Here is a 19,907-nt window from a genome sequence, read left to right on the forward strand (position 1 = left end):
GGTGGTAATTAAGGAACAGCAGGAAACCCACCCCCCCCAGATGTGCTACTTACAGCGAGTCTCCCAATAGATGGCAGAGCAGAAGAACTCTCCTCCACCAGCGCATCTTGCGCTGCCGCCTGGTCGAGTCTCATGTAGGAATCATACAAGCCATCGCCATATCGCACTGTAACAGGAACACGTATAGAAACAAGTTTAGTTCAGCTACATCCCAGTAGTGCATTGCTGCTCCTTCAAGAAAGGATACCAAGAGAAGGAATCATGAACATTACTGCAAATCACACTTTAATAACATCTCACCACTAAAACAGTTCATATGCAAACTGGAATGTTTACAAGATTTTCATGTTATACAGAAGTCTCTGACAAATTCTGGTAGCCACGGGCTCTTAGAATACATTTACGCCTCATCCTTTTTCATTTTGTATTAAAGTTTATATCTCTATATGGATACATTTATCTTGCTCCTAAAAATGTGTGTCAGGCTTAAGTTTTAAAGGGACATGAAAAAATTTTCATGATTCACAGAGAACATACAACTTTCTTTGCTTTATTCTCTTGATATCCTTTATTGAAGGAGAAGCAATGCACTCATGGGAGCTAGCTGAGCACATATTTAAAAGGACATGAAGTTTAAAAAAAATATATATATATATTTCATGATTAAGATAGAATATGCAATTTTAAACAACTTTCCAACGTATGTATTTTGTCTAATTTGCTTCATTCACTTGGTATCCTTTGTTGAAAAGCATACCTAGATAGGCTGAGTTGGGAGCTAGCTGCTGATTGGTAGTCGCACATATATGCTTCTAGTGATAGGCTTACTGATGTGTTCAGCTAGATCCCAGTAGTGCATTGCTGCTCCTTCAAGAAAGGATACCAAGAGAATAAAGCAAAATTGCTAATAGAAGTTAATTGGAAACTTGTTTACAAATGTATCTGAATCATGAAAGAAATGTTGGGTTTCATGTCCCTTTAAATCAATGAGAGGAGGCATATACATGCAGCTCTCAGCTCCTGAGCCTACCAAGAGATGCTTTTCAACAAAGGATACAAAACGAACTAAGCAAATTAGATAGAAGTAAAATCAAAAGTTCTTGAAAATTGTATGCTCTGACTCATGAAAGAAAAAAATGTGGGTTTCATGCCCCTTTAAATAAAATGTTTTAAAACAAATACATCCCACTAATAATGTAACAACCATTTTATGTATCTTGTGACCCATTTCATTACAACAGCTTGCTCCTTTCTAATGATCCCATGAAAGATTTACAGTAGGCCTTGGGTGCATCAGCCAATCTCAGGTCACACCAACTGACTTATGGGAATTTGGAATCATGACAAGTGAATGGAGCATATCAGCGCTCAAGTAGTGTAAAGCAGACCTGCTCAATGACACACCGACCTCAATGGTGATATTCATGCAACAAGTGCATCCATGTTAAGCACTCAAAACCACTTACATCAGCTACGCTATTGTAAGGCATTTCCTACATAACCCAAGTTATTGTGTACACAATGCAGGAAAGTAACCAAAAATTAGTAGCATACTAAATGCTTTCCTATAGCAACAGACAAGATCAAACCTAAATATGGAAAGTTTAAACCTAAATATATATTTATTCTATAGATAGATTTACATTAATTGAAATGTGTTTTGATGTAGAATTTAAGTATATTTTTTTTAAAAAGTCCCTATACAAAGATACAGTGAAGTGTACACTTAATAACACAGGCTATAATATCAAAAATATATTATAGGTGATGCATCATGTATATAAAACTTTTATAGAAGGCATAATCCAATAAGACAGTGAAGTCAAGAAGTGTGATCCCAAGACGGGTTTCTGGTTATTGACAGACACGGGAAGTGACGTGTGCATTGCGACTGCTACTCGGGGCCAACAGAAAACGCAGAGAACAATGCGCAGCTAGTGAGAGAGCGGGCGCAAGAGATTAACAGAGCCGGCTAGGTGCCTGTAGAGCAGCCACATAAGCAAGATCGCGGCCTGGCTCCCCTTGGAGGGAGCAAAACGCCAACCCCAAGTGTGAGCGCTTCTTCAAGTTCAGTGGCGTGGTTGTGGAAAGACGCCTGGGACGCAAGATAAGGAGCATCAAGCATTGGTCTCAGCTTGAGCCAGGAGCCTTGTACTTATGGCATAAGAAGTCTGGTTGCCACGATCGCACAGCCAACCCATTCCCCCCAGAAAAAGGAAAACAGTCCTTCAGAGTCAAAGCTTCATTGATATTGCGGGATCATCAGGGGACAACTCTGAGCTCCCTACCAAAGCCAAAGGATATGCCTTTAAAGGACAAGTACCAAAAAAGGAAAGTGTGAGTAACAACTAATACAAGTCAGGAAACTGCGCCGTTTTAAAGTATTTGGGGTTTGTCCTTACTAATTTAGCGCTATTGGCTAAGGGCGCCTTGGTAGAGCTTAGTGAAGAGTCCTGGTCCTGTTATTTGTTTACTGGGGTTTTGAAGTCACTGGAATGATTCTCTTTTTACCTACTTTTTCATATAATGCCTGTGTATACAAGAAATACTTTACTATAAGTAGGAGAAGTATATGTGTGGAATTATAAAAACACACTTTGAGTTGGTCACCTCGGATGAACGCACAAATCCAGAAAAAAGGGTATAGAGGGAAAGACTGGAAAAAAAGAATATACTTTGCCTACAAGACCTATACATAACTATTTCCTGGAAAACTAAAGGAACTTAGAATAAGGCATAGTTGACAATTATATCTGGGTGATTTAATTAAGGTAAAAAGTAATGGCTGGTATTCTATATTGTTAAAGCCTGGTAAAAGAAGAGAGAAAAAAAAAAGAAAGGCTGCAAAAGAGGGGAAATAAGAAAGAAAAGTGGGAAGAGTGTAATAATCTGTATTGGCTTTCCTGTACATGCCTTTAAAAACTCTTTATTCTGCTAAAATCAAAGAGGTCTGTAATAGGCTTGCACAAGTGATGGGTACAATGTAGTATTATCTTATGTGATAACTGTTAAAATGTTGTGAGAAATGTTCTCCCTTATATTTCACCTTTTTTTTTCTCTCACATATTATTTGAATCACTCACTTTTAAAATTAAATTGTGTGGCCCTAGTGGGTCAGCATAAGCACTATGAAGTCTGGAATGGTTGAATAATTTCCATTCGCTATTTTTTCACAGTATATATTGTATATTTCACATTTACAAAGTGTATTTATGGAGAAATTTGCTATATCAGTTAAAACAAATTCACCCACAATGGCGTCTAGGGGCAAAGATAGGAAAGCTAACACTCCATTATTTCAAGATAGCATCATAGCAGAAGCCAATGCAGTCTCTATATCCCCTAACATTGATATACAAGACCTTGCACATAGGATCTCTGAGCTTATGAGAACCCAATTTGATCAGCTTTTATCCAATGAAGTACATATATTTACAAACAGGTTAGAAGAAGCTGAAAATCTCATTTTTAAAAGGTAGAGGATAATCTATATACACAACAAAATAATGTTAAACAGCAGGCACACTAAAATTACAAGAGAGATTAGACAAGCTGGAAGATCGCTCATGGAGAAACAATATAAGGATTATAGGTCTCCCAGAGGAAGCTGATTTTGAGGACCTAAACTTATTTATTTCAGAAAAACTACCGGCTCTATTAGAAATACCTGATAGGGGTGCTATAATTGTGGTTGAAAGAACTCAGAGTAGGTCCAATTAGAATAAATTCTGAAGTTTTGCAAGGCATAAAGAGTAATACCTTTAATAAAAGACCAGTTGTAGCCAGATTACTGAACTTTCAAGATAAAGTTAAAATTTTACGAAAAAAAATAAAATGGTAATGGTAGGAGAATCAAGAATAATGATATTCCAAGACTTTTCAATAGAAACGTCAAAATGTAGAAAATAAATGGCTCCGATTTGTACTGCACTTATTAAGAAAGGCTACAATGCATATATGGTATATCCAGCTAAAATTAGGTAAATGAAGCAAATATTTTTTTTTGTGATGTTGCAGTATGAAATAAGACTGAGGGGAAGGGATTGGGGGGGGATCGGGTGCTGTGTGCGTTTTTTTTTTTTTAATATCCATGTGTATGGGTTTGCATAGGTTATTATTTTATGTCAATAAAAGAAGTAATAATTCATATAGAATGCCATTCAATGAAGATAAGTCACATCAGGTATTTGGGCATTAATATCAGCTCTTGTCCCAAGAAATCGTATGACTTAAATTATACAGAAATAATACTGAAGATACAGAAAGATCTCAAAAACTGGAATAAGTTACTACTCATTATACAGAAAAATATCAAAATGATTCTGTTTCCTAAAATTTGATATATTATGCAATGCTTGCCATTATTTGTAAAAAAAGAAACATATTTGTTTAATTAATGCTGCTATTAGAGTTTTTCTATGGGGTCTAAACTGTCAATTTATAAATCATCGCAACAAAGTAAATATGCAGGTTTTGGTCTCCCTTGCATTCGAAAATATAATTGGGTTTGTTTAGCCAAACTGATACCAGATTGGTTCTTAGAAAAAGTATATTATGCTATTTCTGAAGTTAAATCAAGTGTAATAGAACTCCTTTCACTAGCAGCAGTTACTCATTTAGAGCAGCGGTCGCCAACCAGTGGTCCGTGGACCACGAGAAGATGTTGGTGGTCCTTGACACCATCAAGCAGGAATTAATCTCCTCTGATTGTGTCACTCTCCCTACAGAGTCTGGCTGGACATCAGTGAAAACTAACGGAGGAGGAGTTAAATTACAATCTCCCTACGCACGTTGCGTAGTACTGGGCAACTTGCGTAGCTAGATTGTATTTTTAACTCCTCCCGCCCGGCATGCTGCTCAGAGGAAGATGCTTTCATTCTAAAGCCAGCAGAGGTTGGTACAGTCTTGGCTTGAAATAGTGGAATTAAAGTATATAAAAAAAGAAAATCTTAAATGAAATATGAGAGAATTTTTTTTTCCTTCCCTTTACCTGTCTCTTTGTAGTAGTTTTCCTAATTCTTTCAGATTAATTTACATCACTGTTTGTCTTCCTTCCCTCCATCTTCTATTTTTTTTTAACTAATTATGAATAATTTTTCATTCTAATAATTGTCCCATGCACAAAGCCATTCCACCTGAATTCCAGTAATTACCATCCAGCAGATCAACCATATCCCACCAGTATTATAGTAATTGCTATTAAAGAGACACTGAACTCAAATTTGTTCTTTCATGATTCAGATAGCGCATGCAATTTTAAGCAACATTCTAATTTACTCCTAGTATCATTTTTTCTTTGTTCTCTTGCTATCTTTATTTGAAAAAGAAGGAATCTAAGCTATTTTTGGTTCAGTATACTGGATAGCACTTGTTTATTGGTGGGTGAGTTTATCCACCAATGAGCAAGAACAACCCAGGTTGTACACCATAAATGGGCCGGCATCTAAACTTACATTCTTGCTTTTCAAATAAAGATATCAACAAAATAAAGAAAATTTGATAATAGGAGTAAATTAGAAAGTTGCGTAAATTTGCTTGCTCTATCTGAATCAAGGTTTAAAATTTGAATAATTTGAAGTACAATGTCTATGTTACGAACATGACATCATATGTCTTTTTGGAAATTGCTAAGAGGTTGTTTTTCCTCTTGTCTGCTTACGTATTTTTTGATGAAGTATGTCATATTGTATTTTTCTTCAAATCCCAATAAAATAGAGGCTATAAAAGACAAATTCACCAACAGGATTACAAATTATATAGGACATCAAGAAGATGTTTTGTGTTCAAAGATATGTTAATATGAAGCTGCCTACTGTGGTTACTCAATACGCCCTGCGTGGCGGAAAAATGAATTCTTTGTTTTTTTTATATTTTGTTTTTCCTGTTGGATATAAATAAATATAAAAAAAAAAAAAAAAAAAAAAAGACAGTGAAGTCAAAACAACATTATGGGAAGTCCTTGCTCTGAAGAATGCAGTTCTAGAAGCTGAGTAGTGTCATTAAATGAGGTGTTTATGACTTTTAAGCAAGTGACAATGAATATGTATGAGATCTGTTACTGGAAGTACACAAGGGAAAGTACACCGTTTTGACTGTGGGTAACAGGATATTCCACTTGTAAACATGAACATGAAAAGTGCAAAAAGGAAAAATGAGCCTTTGACAACAATCATGTATGTAGCCACCAATCACCAGCTAGCTTCCAGTAGCACACTCTTGCTCCTCAGCATACTTAGATATACTTTTTAAGCAAAGAATACCATGAGAACAAAGTAAATTTGATAATAAAAGTAAATTGAAAAGTCACTAAAATTGCATGCTATTTCTGAACAATAACAATTAATTTTTACATCTCTTTAACAGTTGTTACAGGAAACTGCAGGGACAAAAAAAAATAATATAAATTGTTACTTAAAATAGTTAAAGGAAAAGTAAACTTTGACACATAGCCAGGCAGCATGCACAAGTATTCATAAAATAAGTATGAGTTTCATTCATCTTTTATTTTTTTTACATCTATCGATATCATACTTTTCTTGTACCTTTCAAACAAGCGCTCCTATCGCCGTAACTCTGCCTGTGTTTTTTTTTTTTTGTTATGTGATGACGATGTGCAATGAGACAGTTTCAATTGGTCCCCCACTGGCCTCCCAACATACCCAATTAAATTTCTAAATATGCATGCGCGACTTTGGAAATATTACGGCCGCATCATATGCGCGTCCATGTAAAACGCATGCGCATTACCATTTTTGAAGGCATCTTTGTTCCAGCAACGCTAATTCGCTATCGTATCGACGATTGGATTTAATATATTGCAAGTATATGGCATGTTATATGGATCAATTACAATACTACACAAATCTATGTTAGAAAAATTATTTATTTTGCGGCAGACGGATTGATCAAACAATCGCTGAAACGCTACAAAAGAATGATTCAAATGATTCATTCTTACAATATGTATCCATGGAGTTTTTTTTGCGCATGCGCGAAATACGGCAAGTAAAAAGTTATGCGCATGCACGATATGACGAGACGAACGAGAACGCGCACGCAGTTACATGTAAGAGTGGGTGGGACTGATCTTACGTGTAATGTACAGAGATACGGAAATGGTCGGGTGGGAGGAGTAATAACGGAATCTGGTAAGCGATTTATGATATAAATAACTTTAAAATCATCATTTTTTTAAAAAAACTTAGCGACTATAAATATCTCATATACGGTAAACGTTAACATTAATGCAAAGGCTGTAAATTTACTTTTCCTTTAACAAGCAATATCTATCAGGGTCTGGGAGACTGCAGCACAAATATTACAAAATAAATCAGTCAAAAATCAATACTCAGTGTAGAATTAGTTTTTTTTTTTTTAATCTAGTATCCTTAAAGGGACATGAAACCCAAAATGTTTATTTTATGATTCAGATAGAGAATACAATTTTAAACAACTTTCCAATTTACTTCTATTATTTATTTTGCTTTCTTCTCTTGCTATCCTTTGCTAAAAGGTTTATCTCGATAAGCGCAGGAGCAGCAAAGAACCTAGGTTCTCGTTGTTGATTGGTGGCTGCAGATATACAACGATTGTCATTGACTCACCCATGTATTCAGTTAGAATCCAGTAGTGCACTGCTGCTCCTTCAACAAATGATACCAAAAGAATGAAGCAAATTAGAAAGTTGTTTAAAATTGTATTCTCTATCTGAATCATGAAAGAAAATTTTGGGGTTTCATGTCCCTTTAAACATTTTATAGAGGTTTCATTTTGAGTTTAATGTTCCTGAAAACTCCAAAATTTCCTATAAAGCATATGATACATCCGCAGATATACAGATTAAAATACTTGTGAATTAAAAGAAATAGAAAAATAAGATGAACTGCTAAACATTTATATTGAAACTAACAATAGGACAAATGTGATGAAGGACAGCACACACATACACAAACATGAAAAAAAGTTCTATTCAGGACTAGACTAGAATTGTAATCGTTTATTTTGATGCAGCATGTTAAAAACATGTGTTTACTGTCCCTTTAAGTTGCAATTCAATAACTACTGGGCAGCAAAACACAGAACTGCCAAGATAAGAGGTTCCATCTGTAAGACAGCCGGGCTGTCACTGGGCAGGTCCAGATAACCAAAACTGCAGCAGGAAGGAAAAAATAAATGATGACATACTTTAAGAATGAGGAGTTCCAAGAAAAGGATATGTGCAAGGATACTGTTAACATTAGCTCACAGTATCTATTTATTATTATTATTTTAGGGGGGGAGGGGGACAGGTTCCTTTATTTTTGCCTCATGACATCTGTGTCTGTTACCTGTGTCTGTTACAGGTTGGGCAAATGCAAGCTTAAAGGGTCATATAATAGTTGAAAATAATACATGATCTAATTTGTTAGCACATGTAATTTTCAGACTAACGACCCTACACTACTCTAGTTGCATAACTCGGCTATGTAAGTAGCAATGCTGATTGGATCAGTGGCAGTTTCCACTCAGGACCTGCAGTGCTCCGAGTGTCCCAAGTGTTACTTCAACTGTCTGTTTAACAAAGTAGTGTAGGGCCGCTAGTCTTAAAATTACATGCACTAACAAATGTGCCAGTAGTTAAACACACAGTAGCGCAGGGTCGATGGTCTTAAACGTACGTACAAATTAGAGCATGCAATTTTTCAACTTTTATGGCACAATTTTATTTATTTGCTAGCTAAAAGAGAGCCCTTTAAAACATATTACGGTCTATTGTTTGTAAAACAAATGTTCCTGTATTGCCAGTGTGCAATGAGGCCTTAAAGGCCCAATTGGACTTCATATGTAAACCAAAATAACCAGCATTACTGTTTTATGTGAAAAAGAGGCTAATATGTTTGAATATGACTTTCATATTCATGAGGTTTCAAGTCAAAATTAAACTTTTATGTTTCGGACACTCAAATTTTTCAATTTATGTCTATTAACAAATTCACTTTGTTGTCTTCATATCCTTTGTTGAAAAGCATACCTGGGTAGGCTCAAGAACAGCAATGCCCTACTTGAAGTTAGATTGCAACTACACATATGCATATTGTCATTGGCTTCCACTAATGTATTCAGCCAAGTCTCAGTAGTGCTCTGCTGCTCCAGAGCCGATTTTACGTGTTAGACAGTAATATACAAGCAACAGGGAATATGAATAGACCGGTCCGGTCGCCAATGGCGACCTAAATTTCTTGCGGGCAAATAAAATTTTTAAGTTACCAGCCCGAGCGGCGACCTGACATTTTAAGTGGGATATAAGAAGCAATAATAAAAAATGTCAAATTGCCTTTCACATATGTGCACACACGGGAAAGGAGGGTAGAAAGGGGAGGTTCTCTGTTAAATGCATTCAAAGACCTCCCCTTATCTCCATGGCTCTTGTTCTCTTCCTTGTCAGTTGCTACTTCCCACCCCCTAAAGTTGTCTGCGCGGGAAGACATCCTGCTAGAGCGGTGAATGTTTCTTCTCTGTGTATGAATGAAGTATGGGTTAAAGTGATTATATAGTTATGGTAGGCAGCTTGCTCACGTACATTATGCCGACGTACTACAGGGTCCTCTGCAGTACTTCAGCACAATGTACACGATCAAGCTGCCTACCATAACAATATAGAGCAGTGCACAATTTTTCTGGATGCTATTATTGCTCCAAAATCTGACTTTACCAATTAGTAGAGAACATATCATCTCCATGCACCAAGTTAAATCTGCTAGCGCGGCACTGACAGTTGCGCTAGTAGTTGAAAGGCAGCTGGACAGAAAGAGGGGGAAAAAAAGTATTTTTAAAATGCTCGTTATGTCACTGTTCATTGTCCAGCTAAATGCAGTACCGCTCACAGCGCTATAGGGTGAAGGGTGGCAGCATTAAATATACTTAGTCAATCATAAACCCACACATATGCTGAAGTAAAAAAAAACAAAAAAAAACTAAATTATATCTTTTTTTCCTTAGGGGGAAAAAAGTCAAGATGTACATACTGTATTACAAAGATAATATCCTGTTTTTTTATACCTAGTGATAGAAAAATATTTTTTAACGTTAAAGCCTTTTTAAGTCCCAAATATTAAGCAGCTTGCAGGGCATTCAAATTGGGACCTCTGTCTGCAATGTTTTGTGGGATTACAATAACACTACAGGTGGCCCTCGGTTTACAACGGTTCAATTTACACCGTTTCAGAATAACAACCTTTTTTTCCAGTCATGTGACTGCTATTGAAAAGCATTGAGAAGTAGTGCATTTATTAAAATAGCCAGTAGGTGGAGCTGTCCGCTTGTGTTGCAGTAAAGCCAAGCAAACTGAAATTAATCAGTTTAACCAGACCTGAGCTATCAAGCAGATTTCAAAAGAACAAGATCTTCCTGTCTATAAATCAGTCCCGATTGGAATGCATAGAAAGAACTGTTTGCAGAAAAATGCAAGTGAAGTCTGTTTTGTGTGATTATTTTATTTGGTTTATAATGCTGTTCAGCATTTAAAGTCTTCATTTCAAAGCTTTAAAAATAATGTATTAGGTGTTACTTATGACAATTTTGAGAGGGGCCTGGAACCTAACTCCCTCACTTCCCATTGACTTACATTATAAACTGGGTTTCAATTTACAACGGTTTCGATTTACAACCATTCCTTCTGGAACCTAACCCCGGCGTAAACTGAGGGCTACCTGTATTTATATTGCCTTTTTTACATAAGATATATACACACTACATGCAGATATGCACGGGCAACTAAAGTTTCTTGCGGGCTGGTAAGTCTTGTCATTTACTCGCCCAGTGGGCGAGGGGAGTTTTTGGGTATTCATAGGCCCTGAAGCAATAATGCAATAATATAATTCTCTAATAAATTGGAGCATTTTCATTTTGCACTTTAATGTTACTTTACGTTTTTCAAATATGAGGATGATCGATTTTGATAGTTACATACTAGCCAGGTTTTGAATTCCAAGGGAGGGTGTATGTATATCAAAACATATTTTAGATTATATAATATGATAAACATATATATTATATCTTTGATTATACAGATTTTGCAATATGTTCCAGCTGTTGTATAAGTAAAAATTATTTTCGGTATTAAAAGATAAAGCAAATACATTCATAAATGGTGTCATGTTGAATGCAGAGGCCAGCTCATAAGATCATATTTTTGCAGCTTCACACACGAGTCTGCAATAAATGATAATGCATGATTACAGGAATGCACTGATTGCAGCTTTCATTAAAAAGAAATCCCAGTGTTTGTTACCTTTCTGATGTGCGTTTAAAGTGATAGAAAGGTCAAAATTGAAATGTAGATTGATGCATTTTAATTTGAAATTTTAGCATGTTTGTACTATACTTCCATAAGCAAAAATTATTCTAGTAAAAGTTATTACTTTTCTCCTGTGGCATACGCACTTATCCTGTGAGGGCCGTGCACCAGTATTCAAACACCATGCCTTGTCAGAGAGGTGTCTGTGGTGTTTATTGCTTCTGAAGACATAATTTGAGCCCGATTTATCACCAACAGGTGGACATATTCGCCCCTGGCCGACATTATCCTCTGACAGGCAGCAATCCGCTGCTTGCATTTAGCACTGCACACAATTGCTCCTTTCTCCTTGTATTCATGTTTTGTTGTTTGTTTTTTAACACACACAAAACAGAATTTCCCTCTGCCCGGACAACTACTTTATTTTCGGCAGCTGGGTGCTAAAAATGTTAAAGAGTTTGAGTCATTAATGCCAGCATGCTAGTTGGCAAATATAGATTATCTAAAAAGACAATTATTGGGAGGGTTGATTAGGTCTGTCAGTATGTGTGTCAGCAATACACTGGCCAAAAATGTGGGGGAAGGAATCAAATAAAGCTATTATCAAGTTTACCTCGTTTTCATAGTAACCTTTGTTAATTAGCAGGATGTTAGATATGTATATATATATATATATATATATATATATATATTTTTTTTTTTTTTTTTTTTAATTTATTTATTTATTCGGAAGAACTATATGAAAGCAGTTTGCACTAGTGCTTGTTACCTACCTGTGTTCTTTAACAAAGAATACCATATGCATTAGTTTTTTTGTTATAAATTGTATCCTCTCTCTGAATCATGAAAGAAACATTTTGAGTTTCATGTACGTTTAATACCAGAGTGACAAATTTCAGCGAGAATATTTAAGAACCAATTCAACATTCGAACGGCAAATGAATAAAGCATGTGTAACTACAGATGAATGCAGAATATTCAAAAAATCCAGAAGTCAAATCCCTTTAGTTTAAACTCTGATTAACAGGTCTGTTTCATGCTGGGTTGCCAATCTCAACACAAACAGGGTTATCCCAAAAATCTAAGATGTTATTTGTGCCCAAGGAGTAAAGATTAGAAATTCAGTCTTAAAATTTACAATCATTAGACTAAATAAAACATATAATATTTAGATGATCTCATTGTAACCTGCTACATAGTCCCTATACTTTATTTTGTGTAAAATAATACATATGCACAAACTTTAAATAGTTGTAAAAACAGTGTTGGGGCGGGGGGGGGGGGGGCTATATTCCTAAAATGATCGTCTTGTCTTGGAATTTCTTTCTATGGAAAATGCTTCTGTTTACCACACTGGATTCTTGTGTACATTGCACAGGCCAGAAGTATTTTCCATGGAATGAAATACCAAGATGAGTGATAATTGGCAGGATGATCTGAAAAGGAAGCAAAGCCTGTTGCTAATAGGTGGCTTGTTGGGGTATCAAAATGAGGAGCTCAAAAGATCAAACTGGCTTTATCTGGTGTTGCTTGAATATGTGTAGGGAAATTTTTAGGTAACAGTCACAGAAAAATGTAATGCATTTTACATTTATAAGAGCAAACCGGCAAAAAATTAAATAAAAAAAAGGATGTGTCCAAATTGCTAATGCTATCCCTACCTTATAAATGTATATTGTGTGCAAGATTTCCACTTCACAATTTTTTTAAAGGGATACAGATAGTCTAGTCAAAATTAAACGATCATGATTCAGAGAAAGAATGCAATTCTAAGCAACTTTATAATAGACTCCTATTAACAAATTATCTTTGTTCTCTTGGTATCTTTATTTGAAAAAGCAATGATGTAAGCTTAGGAGCCGGCTCATTTTTGGTTCTGGACCTGGGTAGCGCTTGCTGGTTGGTGCCTAAATGTAGCCACCAATCAGCAAGCACTATCCAGGTGCTGAACCAAAAATGGGCCGGTTCCTAAGCTTACATTCTTGCTTTTTTCAAATAAAGATACCACCAAGAGAACGAAGAAAAATTCATAAAAGGAGTAAATTAGAAAGTTGTTAAAATTGCATGCTCTATCTAATTCATGAAAGTTTAAAGTGAATGTAAATTTTGATGCTAAAGTGTCCGGTTATTAAAAATTCAACTAAAAACAGGGGCACTTTAATTCATCAAAATTTACATTTCACTCCTGTTGAGAAAAAAAAAAAAAAACTTACCCTTTAATCTTCACAGCAGCTCCAGCTTCCACCGGTCGTCGGAAGCCATTTCTGATGTCAGAAATAATGGATAGGTCTTCCTCCAATCACGGCTTCCCCCCCGGGGGAATCAGTGTCTGATTCAACGCAGTGATTGGAGGAAGCCCGATTCCTCATTTTAGACCCAGGAAGATGCTTTGCAACGGGTGGTCGAAGCTGGAGCTGCTGTGAAGATTAAAAGGTAAGTTTTTTTTCACAACAGGAGTGAAATGTAAATTTTGATGAATTAAAGTGCCCCTGTTTTTAATTGAATTTTTAGAAACCGGGCACTTTAGCATCAAAATTTACATTCACTTTAATTTTGACTAGACTATCCCTTTAATTGCCCAGTTATATTCAGGGCTAGATTTATTAAGGCTTCTTTGGCTATGTGGAGCAGGTTCACATAAGTGAGACTGCTGACAAGGATTTAAGAAGCAGAAAGTGCTTCTTTTTCCTCTCGGCCCCCTCAGAAGTGGCTAGACCAATCATCTCGACACTCACTTGTTCGGGGTGATTGATATGCCCTGCTCTAGCGCAATTGGTTGCACCGGAGCAGGGGTGCCATTGCACAATAATCTTCTTGTATAATGTTTAATTTTGCCCTGCGAAGAAACATCGCAAGTGACAATTGCAAGCGGATGGGTTCACTACTTGCAAACCACTCCTGATTCTCATAGGGGTAAGTGTATTATCCCTGCAGGCAGACAGGACAAAATCTAGGAGCTAATAATGAAGTGTCCTCCCTTTTTTGTTTTTTTTATATTGGTATATTCAGATAATTCAGCAAATATTATATACAAACACACACACATATTTATATATATATATATATATATATATATATATATATATATATATATATATATATATATATATATATATATACACACACACACACACACATACACACACACACACACATACACACATACAGTTGACATTATGAAGTAGCTGAGTGGGGCAGTGCAGGGCCAGATCACAAAATTATGCTGGCATTTTACTGTCTGGGTCCAAAAATACAATGACACTCCCAACTATCCTTTAACTACAACCTAAACCAAACCATAACGCTGCATTACATCGCCACAAAGACAAAATAGATACAATGTGACTTGGCCTCATTTTATTATTTAAAGTGAATGTAAACTTTAATGAAATAGTGCACAGTTTTTTAAAAAACTATTAAAAACAGGGGCACTTTCATTAATCAAAGTTAACATTGCAGCGGATTTTACAAATACTTAACTTCTCCTGAAACGCCGGATCGCTGATCCCTCTGCCTGCTTCTTCCTGCTGTACTTACACAGCAATGACGAAACTGGCTTCCTCCAATCACGGGGTGGCCTCACCAGATTGACGCTCCTGGGGGGGAAGCCATGATTGGAGGAAGCTGGTTTTCGTCATTGTTGACGTAGTACAGAGGACCTGCAGGCGGGGGATCAGCAATCCGACGTTTCAGGAGAAGGTAAGTATTTGTAAAATCCGCTGCAATGTAAACTTTGATGAATGAAAGTGCCCCTGTTTTTAATAGTTTTTTTAAAAACGGGCACTATTTCATCAAAGTTTACATTCACTTTAAATAATAAAATGAGGTCAAGTCACATTGTATCTATTTTGTCTTTGTGGCGATGTTATGCAGTGTTATGGTTTGGTTTAGGTTGTAGTTAAAGGATAGTTGGGAGTGTCATTTTATTTTTGGACCCAGACAGTAATATGTCAGCATAATTTTGTGATCTGGCAACACCACTCTGCCAAGCTACTGCACCTGTAATTGCTGCCTAAGTCGCATGGTACCACCAGGACCCAACTAGAGAGCCGACCCTGGGGCAGTATATAATTTTGCATTATTAGAACATTTCCTGATATTTATAATGTTTCTTAAGAAATCCAAAGCACAGATACATTGTATAAATTAACATTATTTTGATTTCATGATAATTTGTGCAACAATGAAGATAAAAAAAAATTAAATACTAGCTAATTTTGCTTACTGTTGGCTTAAATTTTAGACAGGTGGCCCTGAGAAAAAAAACCTGTATATACAGATAGAGAGATCAATAGATTTACAAAAGTTCTGGTTGCTAATTCGCTACAAAGATAAAAGTGTATCTGGAACAGAATAGAAAAGCATTCACTGGCACATTTATAAAATACAATAGCTAACTGCCAGAAGCATCTGTATAGCGTGTTACTGATTGTTTCCAAGCCTGCAACACAATGCTTCTTAAAATATTAATTCACCAACACTGACCCAAGAACAAAACAAAAAAACAGGTTTGGTCAGATTAGCAATCAAAAGAAAATTAAAATACTATGCAACTATTCACTGACATGATGATTATTTCATGAACCATATATGTTATCAAACATGTATGTAAACTTATGAAAAATGTTTGAGTTATGAGAGAGACACAGACACACACACAGAGGGAGAGAGAGAGACAGACAGACACAGAGACAGACACAGAGAGAGACAGACAAGTGTGTGTGTGAGAGAGTGAGTTATTACAAGGTTGTGTTTACAATGTGGGTTTTTTTTATATATATATATATATATATATATATATATCACTGACAGTTAAGAGGGGCAATTGTATATTGTACTATACTTTCATATATGGTTTACATGCGTGTTTAAGTAAACAAGTGATAAATCGCATTGAAGATAAATTAAAAAAAACTTGTTTTATAAACACTGTAGAAATTATTAACGCTTTCTGAAAACGATCTGATCAGACAGAATAGCCAGTGTTAAACTTAAGTAGGTTAATGATAAACATGAGCTATTATGAATAACAGGATTATGTTAATCCTCTATAAAACAAAGGATTAACAAGTTTAATGTATACTCATCAAGTCTTTCTGATCGTGCACATGACTGCAAGGACGATGCGTAAAGGACACGAGTGCTCCATATACTAGGACAATGCATTGCTGAATATTTTGACAGGGGACAGACTCTATAGTGGTATTACAGATGAGGACAACTCCTCTACTTGTAATATGCATTGATCCAATTGTCAGTATCTGTATTGCATTACATGCAGTATTGTATACATCTGCATGAGATATTCAGCCAGAGTATAGCTGCAGGTATAAGGACCATCACAGCAGTATAAAACAACAAAAATGGTTCGTTTTTAACAAAATATTCCCTTCTAAGACTACAAAGGATTAACTTGTCCCACAGCGCTATATAAAGATCAATTCAGAACTGATCACGTTGAATAATAAATTTGAGACTAATGGATGCTAATCTTATATATTATGCACACAATCATAGGCCAGTAATAATATTAAGAGCTGAAGACTGTTTATCTACACGTACAATTAATAGTTTTAACCAGAATATATATATATATATATATATATATATATATATATATATATATATATATATATATATACATAGATACACATATATACACATATATACACACACACACACACACATACATACATACACATATATACACACAAAAACATAAGTGTACCCGCTCGTACAACGTTATACTACAATATAGATAGGTCTGTGTAAAGCTCCGGACTGGAGCCAGGCAAACAGTATCACCAATACAGTAGAGCACATACTGTACCTGCGGTTATGGGGCCCTCAGGCTTCCTGGTAAGGAGCATCATGACTGCCCGCGACAGGAAAGAGGTGATGAGGGGCTGTTGTAATCCATCCCCGGGCACAGCTCGGGTTCATACAACGGTATAGATGGAGCCCGCACGGCCCAAGCAAGATGTATACACACTGAGACTGCCAGTGTACCGAGTCACGGATACACACTGAGGCCGGGGATGGGGCGGGGCTAATACAAGATACAGTCATACCAGATGGGTAAGACCTACATGTGATGATGCGTTGAATAGGCGTGGTTAGAATGGATGGGCGTGGTACCCACTGTAGAAGGCGGGGTCTAGCCGGAAGGTGGTGGTGGGGAAGTTAGATTTAGATATTAACCCCTTGGCTGACATAGATGTCTTGAAAACACACAGAAACGGAAGCCAAGGGCGTGTGGATGAAGAAAGTTTAGTAGTGTAAAAAGGAAACAGTAGGCCTCCGTCGACAGGAAGAGTGTTGTGGGCGGGACACAGTATCAGTTTAATAGGAGGGGCTGCAAATAAACAACTGAAAATCTGTTATATACTTCAGTATACAGAGGGCGTGCCACTCCTATAAACGTGAGAACACATCAGTAACGCGCTTCTACCTCTCACGCGCACCCCAAACAACGCGCGCTCCCTCTAGAGTTCCTGCTGCTTGCTTATCCCTTTACTCGCTGTGGATACTTTGGTTGCTAGGCAGAGTGATGCCACCTGGTGGTCAGAATGAAATTAATGGAAGACTAAAAAGGGCAGTAATGGAGGGTGTTGGTTGGGGGTTGCAAAAAGGGAAAATCTCTTATGTATTGCGCAGATCTGAAAAGGGATAAATATTACGTGTCGATAACCGTATCGATAGGACTTGTCACAGTGTCCCAAGCAATTGCTGCACCTTTTCATTACTCCTGTTGTGACCCGATTAGAATGTCCTTAGCTCACCACAGTAAATACTGTGTGTGAGCAGTTAATCTTCAGCCACTCTTGAATGTCACATGCATAGAGCAAAAATACAGCCAATCATCATTGCTGAGTATTAATTTTGTTTTACTGTGATATTTTGGATTTTACTATAATTCTGCAGGATGTCATAGTAAACTTCCTTAAAGTGAAGGTCCATTTTGATGAATTGGTGCCCGGTTTTTAATAAACCTATTAAAAACAAGGGCACTTTAATTCTTCAAAATTGACATTTCACTGTTTTCTTCAAAAACTTACCTTTTAATCCTGGCAGCCGCTCCAGCACTTCCTCCGCCCGACTCGCAAGCCGTCTTCGCGGGTCCAAAATGACGAATGTGGGCTTCCTCCAATCTCAGCGTTGCATCTAGGGTATTTTACCGACACGGCCGGTATTTTTAAGGTTCATGTCAATGAAAGAATAAATATTGAAAGAAAGCCCCTGTCAAAAGTGAAACTTCTTCTGAGTGTGATGAATACTAGTTATAAACAAATGAGCATCTAAAATCAGTTCTATCAGCTTTATTTTTTGTGTTACGCTGTTTTATTATTTATGCAAATTTATGTTAATTAGCATGGCCGGTATTTTCTTCCAAGAAAGGTGGCAACCCTAGTTGCATCAGGCCAAGATTCCCCCGGGTGGGACGCTGTGGTTGGATGAAGCCTGATTCGTCATTTCTGACGTCTGCAGAGGCTTCAGGCGGCCGGGGGAATCGCTGGAGCGGCATTCAGGATTAAAAGGTAAGCTTTTGAAGAAAACAGTGAAATGTCAATTTTGATGAATTAAAGTGCCCTTGTTTTTAATAGGATTATTAAAAACCGGGCACTAATTCATCAAAATGGACCTTCACTTTAAAGTGAATGTCAAGTTTGATGAATCAGTGCCCGGTTTTTAAAAACCCTATTAAAAACAGGGGCACTTTCATTCATTAAACTTTACATTTCACTCATTTTGTTAAAATACATTTTAATCTTGAAAGCCGCTCCATGGCTTCCCCCGCCCTTCGCAAGACTCTTCATATGTCAAAAATGACGAATCTGGCTTCCTCCAATCATGGTGTTGCCTCAAACAATGATTCCCCTGGGGGGAAGCCATGATTGGAGAATGCTGTATTCGTCATTGCTGACGTATGGAGTGACGAGCGGCAAGAGGGGGAATCGCTGGAGTGGCTTTCAAGATTAAAAAGTAAGTATCAAGTGAAATGTAAAGTTTGATGAATGAAAGTGTCCCTGTTATTAATAGGATTTTTAAAAACCGGGCACCGATTCATCAAACTTTACATTCACTTTAAAGGGCCATAATACTCCAATAATTACATGCTCTATCAACCCTACACTATTGTGTGTTTAGTCCTTACAAAGGGATTAAACACACAGTAGAAGAGCTGCTCTGGACCTGCAGTGCACTGCTGGCCCTGAGCGGAAACCGCTGCTGATCACTAGCAGCGCTAGTCGCACTACTCACAAGATCAGCACTGATGAGGCTGCTTGGCTGTGTTTTTTTTTTTTTGCACAATGCATATGACTGTAAAAAGAGTAGCTGAAGGATAACGGCTCATACAGTACATAGTCTGGTGAGCTGAATTAGAATCCAGAGAATGTCATTTTTCGACTTTTATGACCCCTTATATTGAAGAGGCAAATAAAGTAATTGTGCCTGCGCATAGCTGATGCACATACCCTTATAAATCCTGGGACATTGATCTTTACATGTTACTCCTCATCTGCTTCACCTCTTTGCCAAAAAACGCACTATCCTGACCTCAACATTCAAGGCCATAAATAACACTGCTCCCCCGTTTATCTCTGACCTTGTCTGAAGATACTCTCCCTCC

General features: G+C 36.9%; 1 protein-coding gene across 2 annotated transcripts in view; it reads right to left on the minus strand.

Annotated features, from left to right (window-relative positions):
* The window catches only part of DYRK3 (dual specificity tyrosine phosphorylation regulated kinase 3), a 46,698-nt gene extending 29,357 nt beyond the window's left edge, over window positions 1-17,341 (minus strand). The window contains exons 1-2 of one of the 2 annotated variants that reach the window (XM_053706590.1): window positions 17,106-17,340; window positions 54-166 (exon numbers count right to left, since the gene is read on the minus strand). In XM_053706590.1, the coding sequence (XP_053562565.1) occupies window positions 54-166; window positions 17,106-17,148 (156 nt within the window). In that variant the 5' untranslated portion in view covers window positions 17,149-17,340. Of the gene's footprint in view, window positions 1-53; window positions 167-17,105 lie in introns of both variants that reach the window. The other variant, XM_053706591.1, reaches the window with a different exon arrangement.
* Window positions 17,342-19,907: the final 2,566 nt, after the last annotated feature.

The sequence above is a fragment of the Bombina bombina genome, chromosome 3 (genome assembly GCF_027579735.1).
Source record: "Bombina bombina isolate aBomBom1 chromosome 3, aBomBom1.pri, whole genome shotgun sequence".
Classification (NCBI taxonomy): Eukaryota; Metazoa; Chordata; class Amphibia; order Anura; family Bombinatoridae; genus Bombina; species Bombina bombina.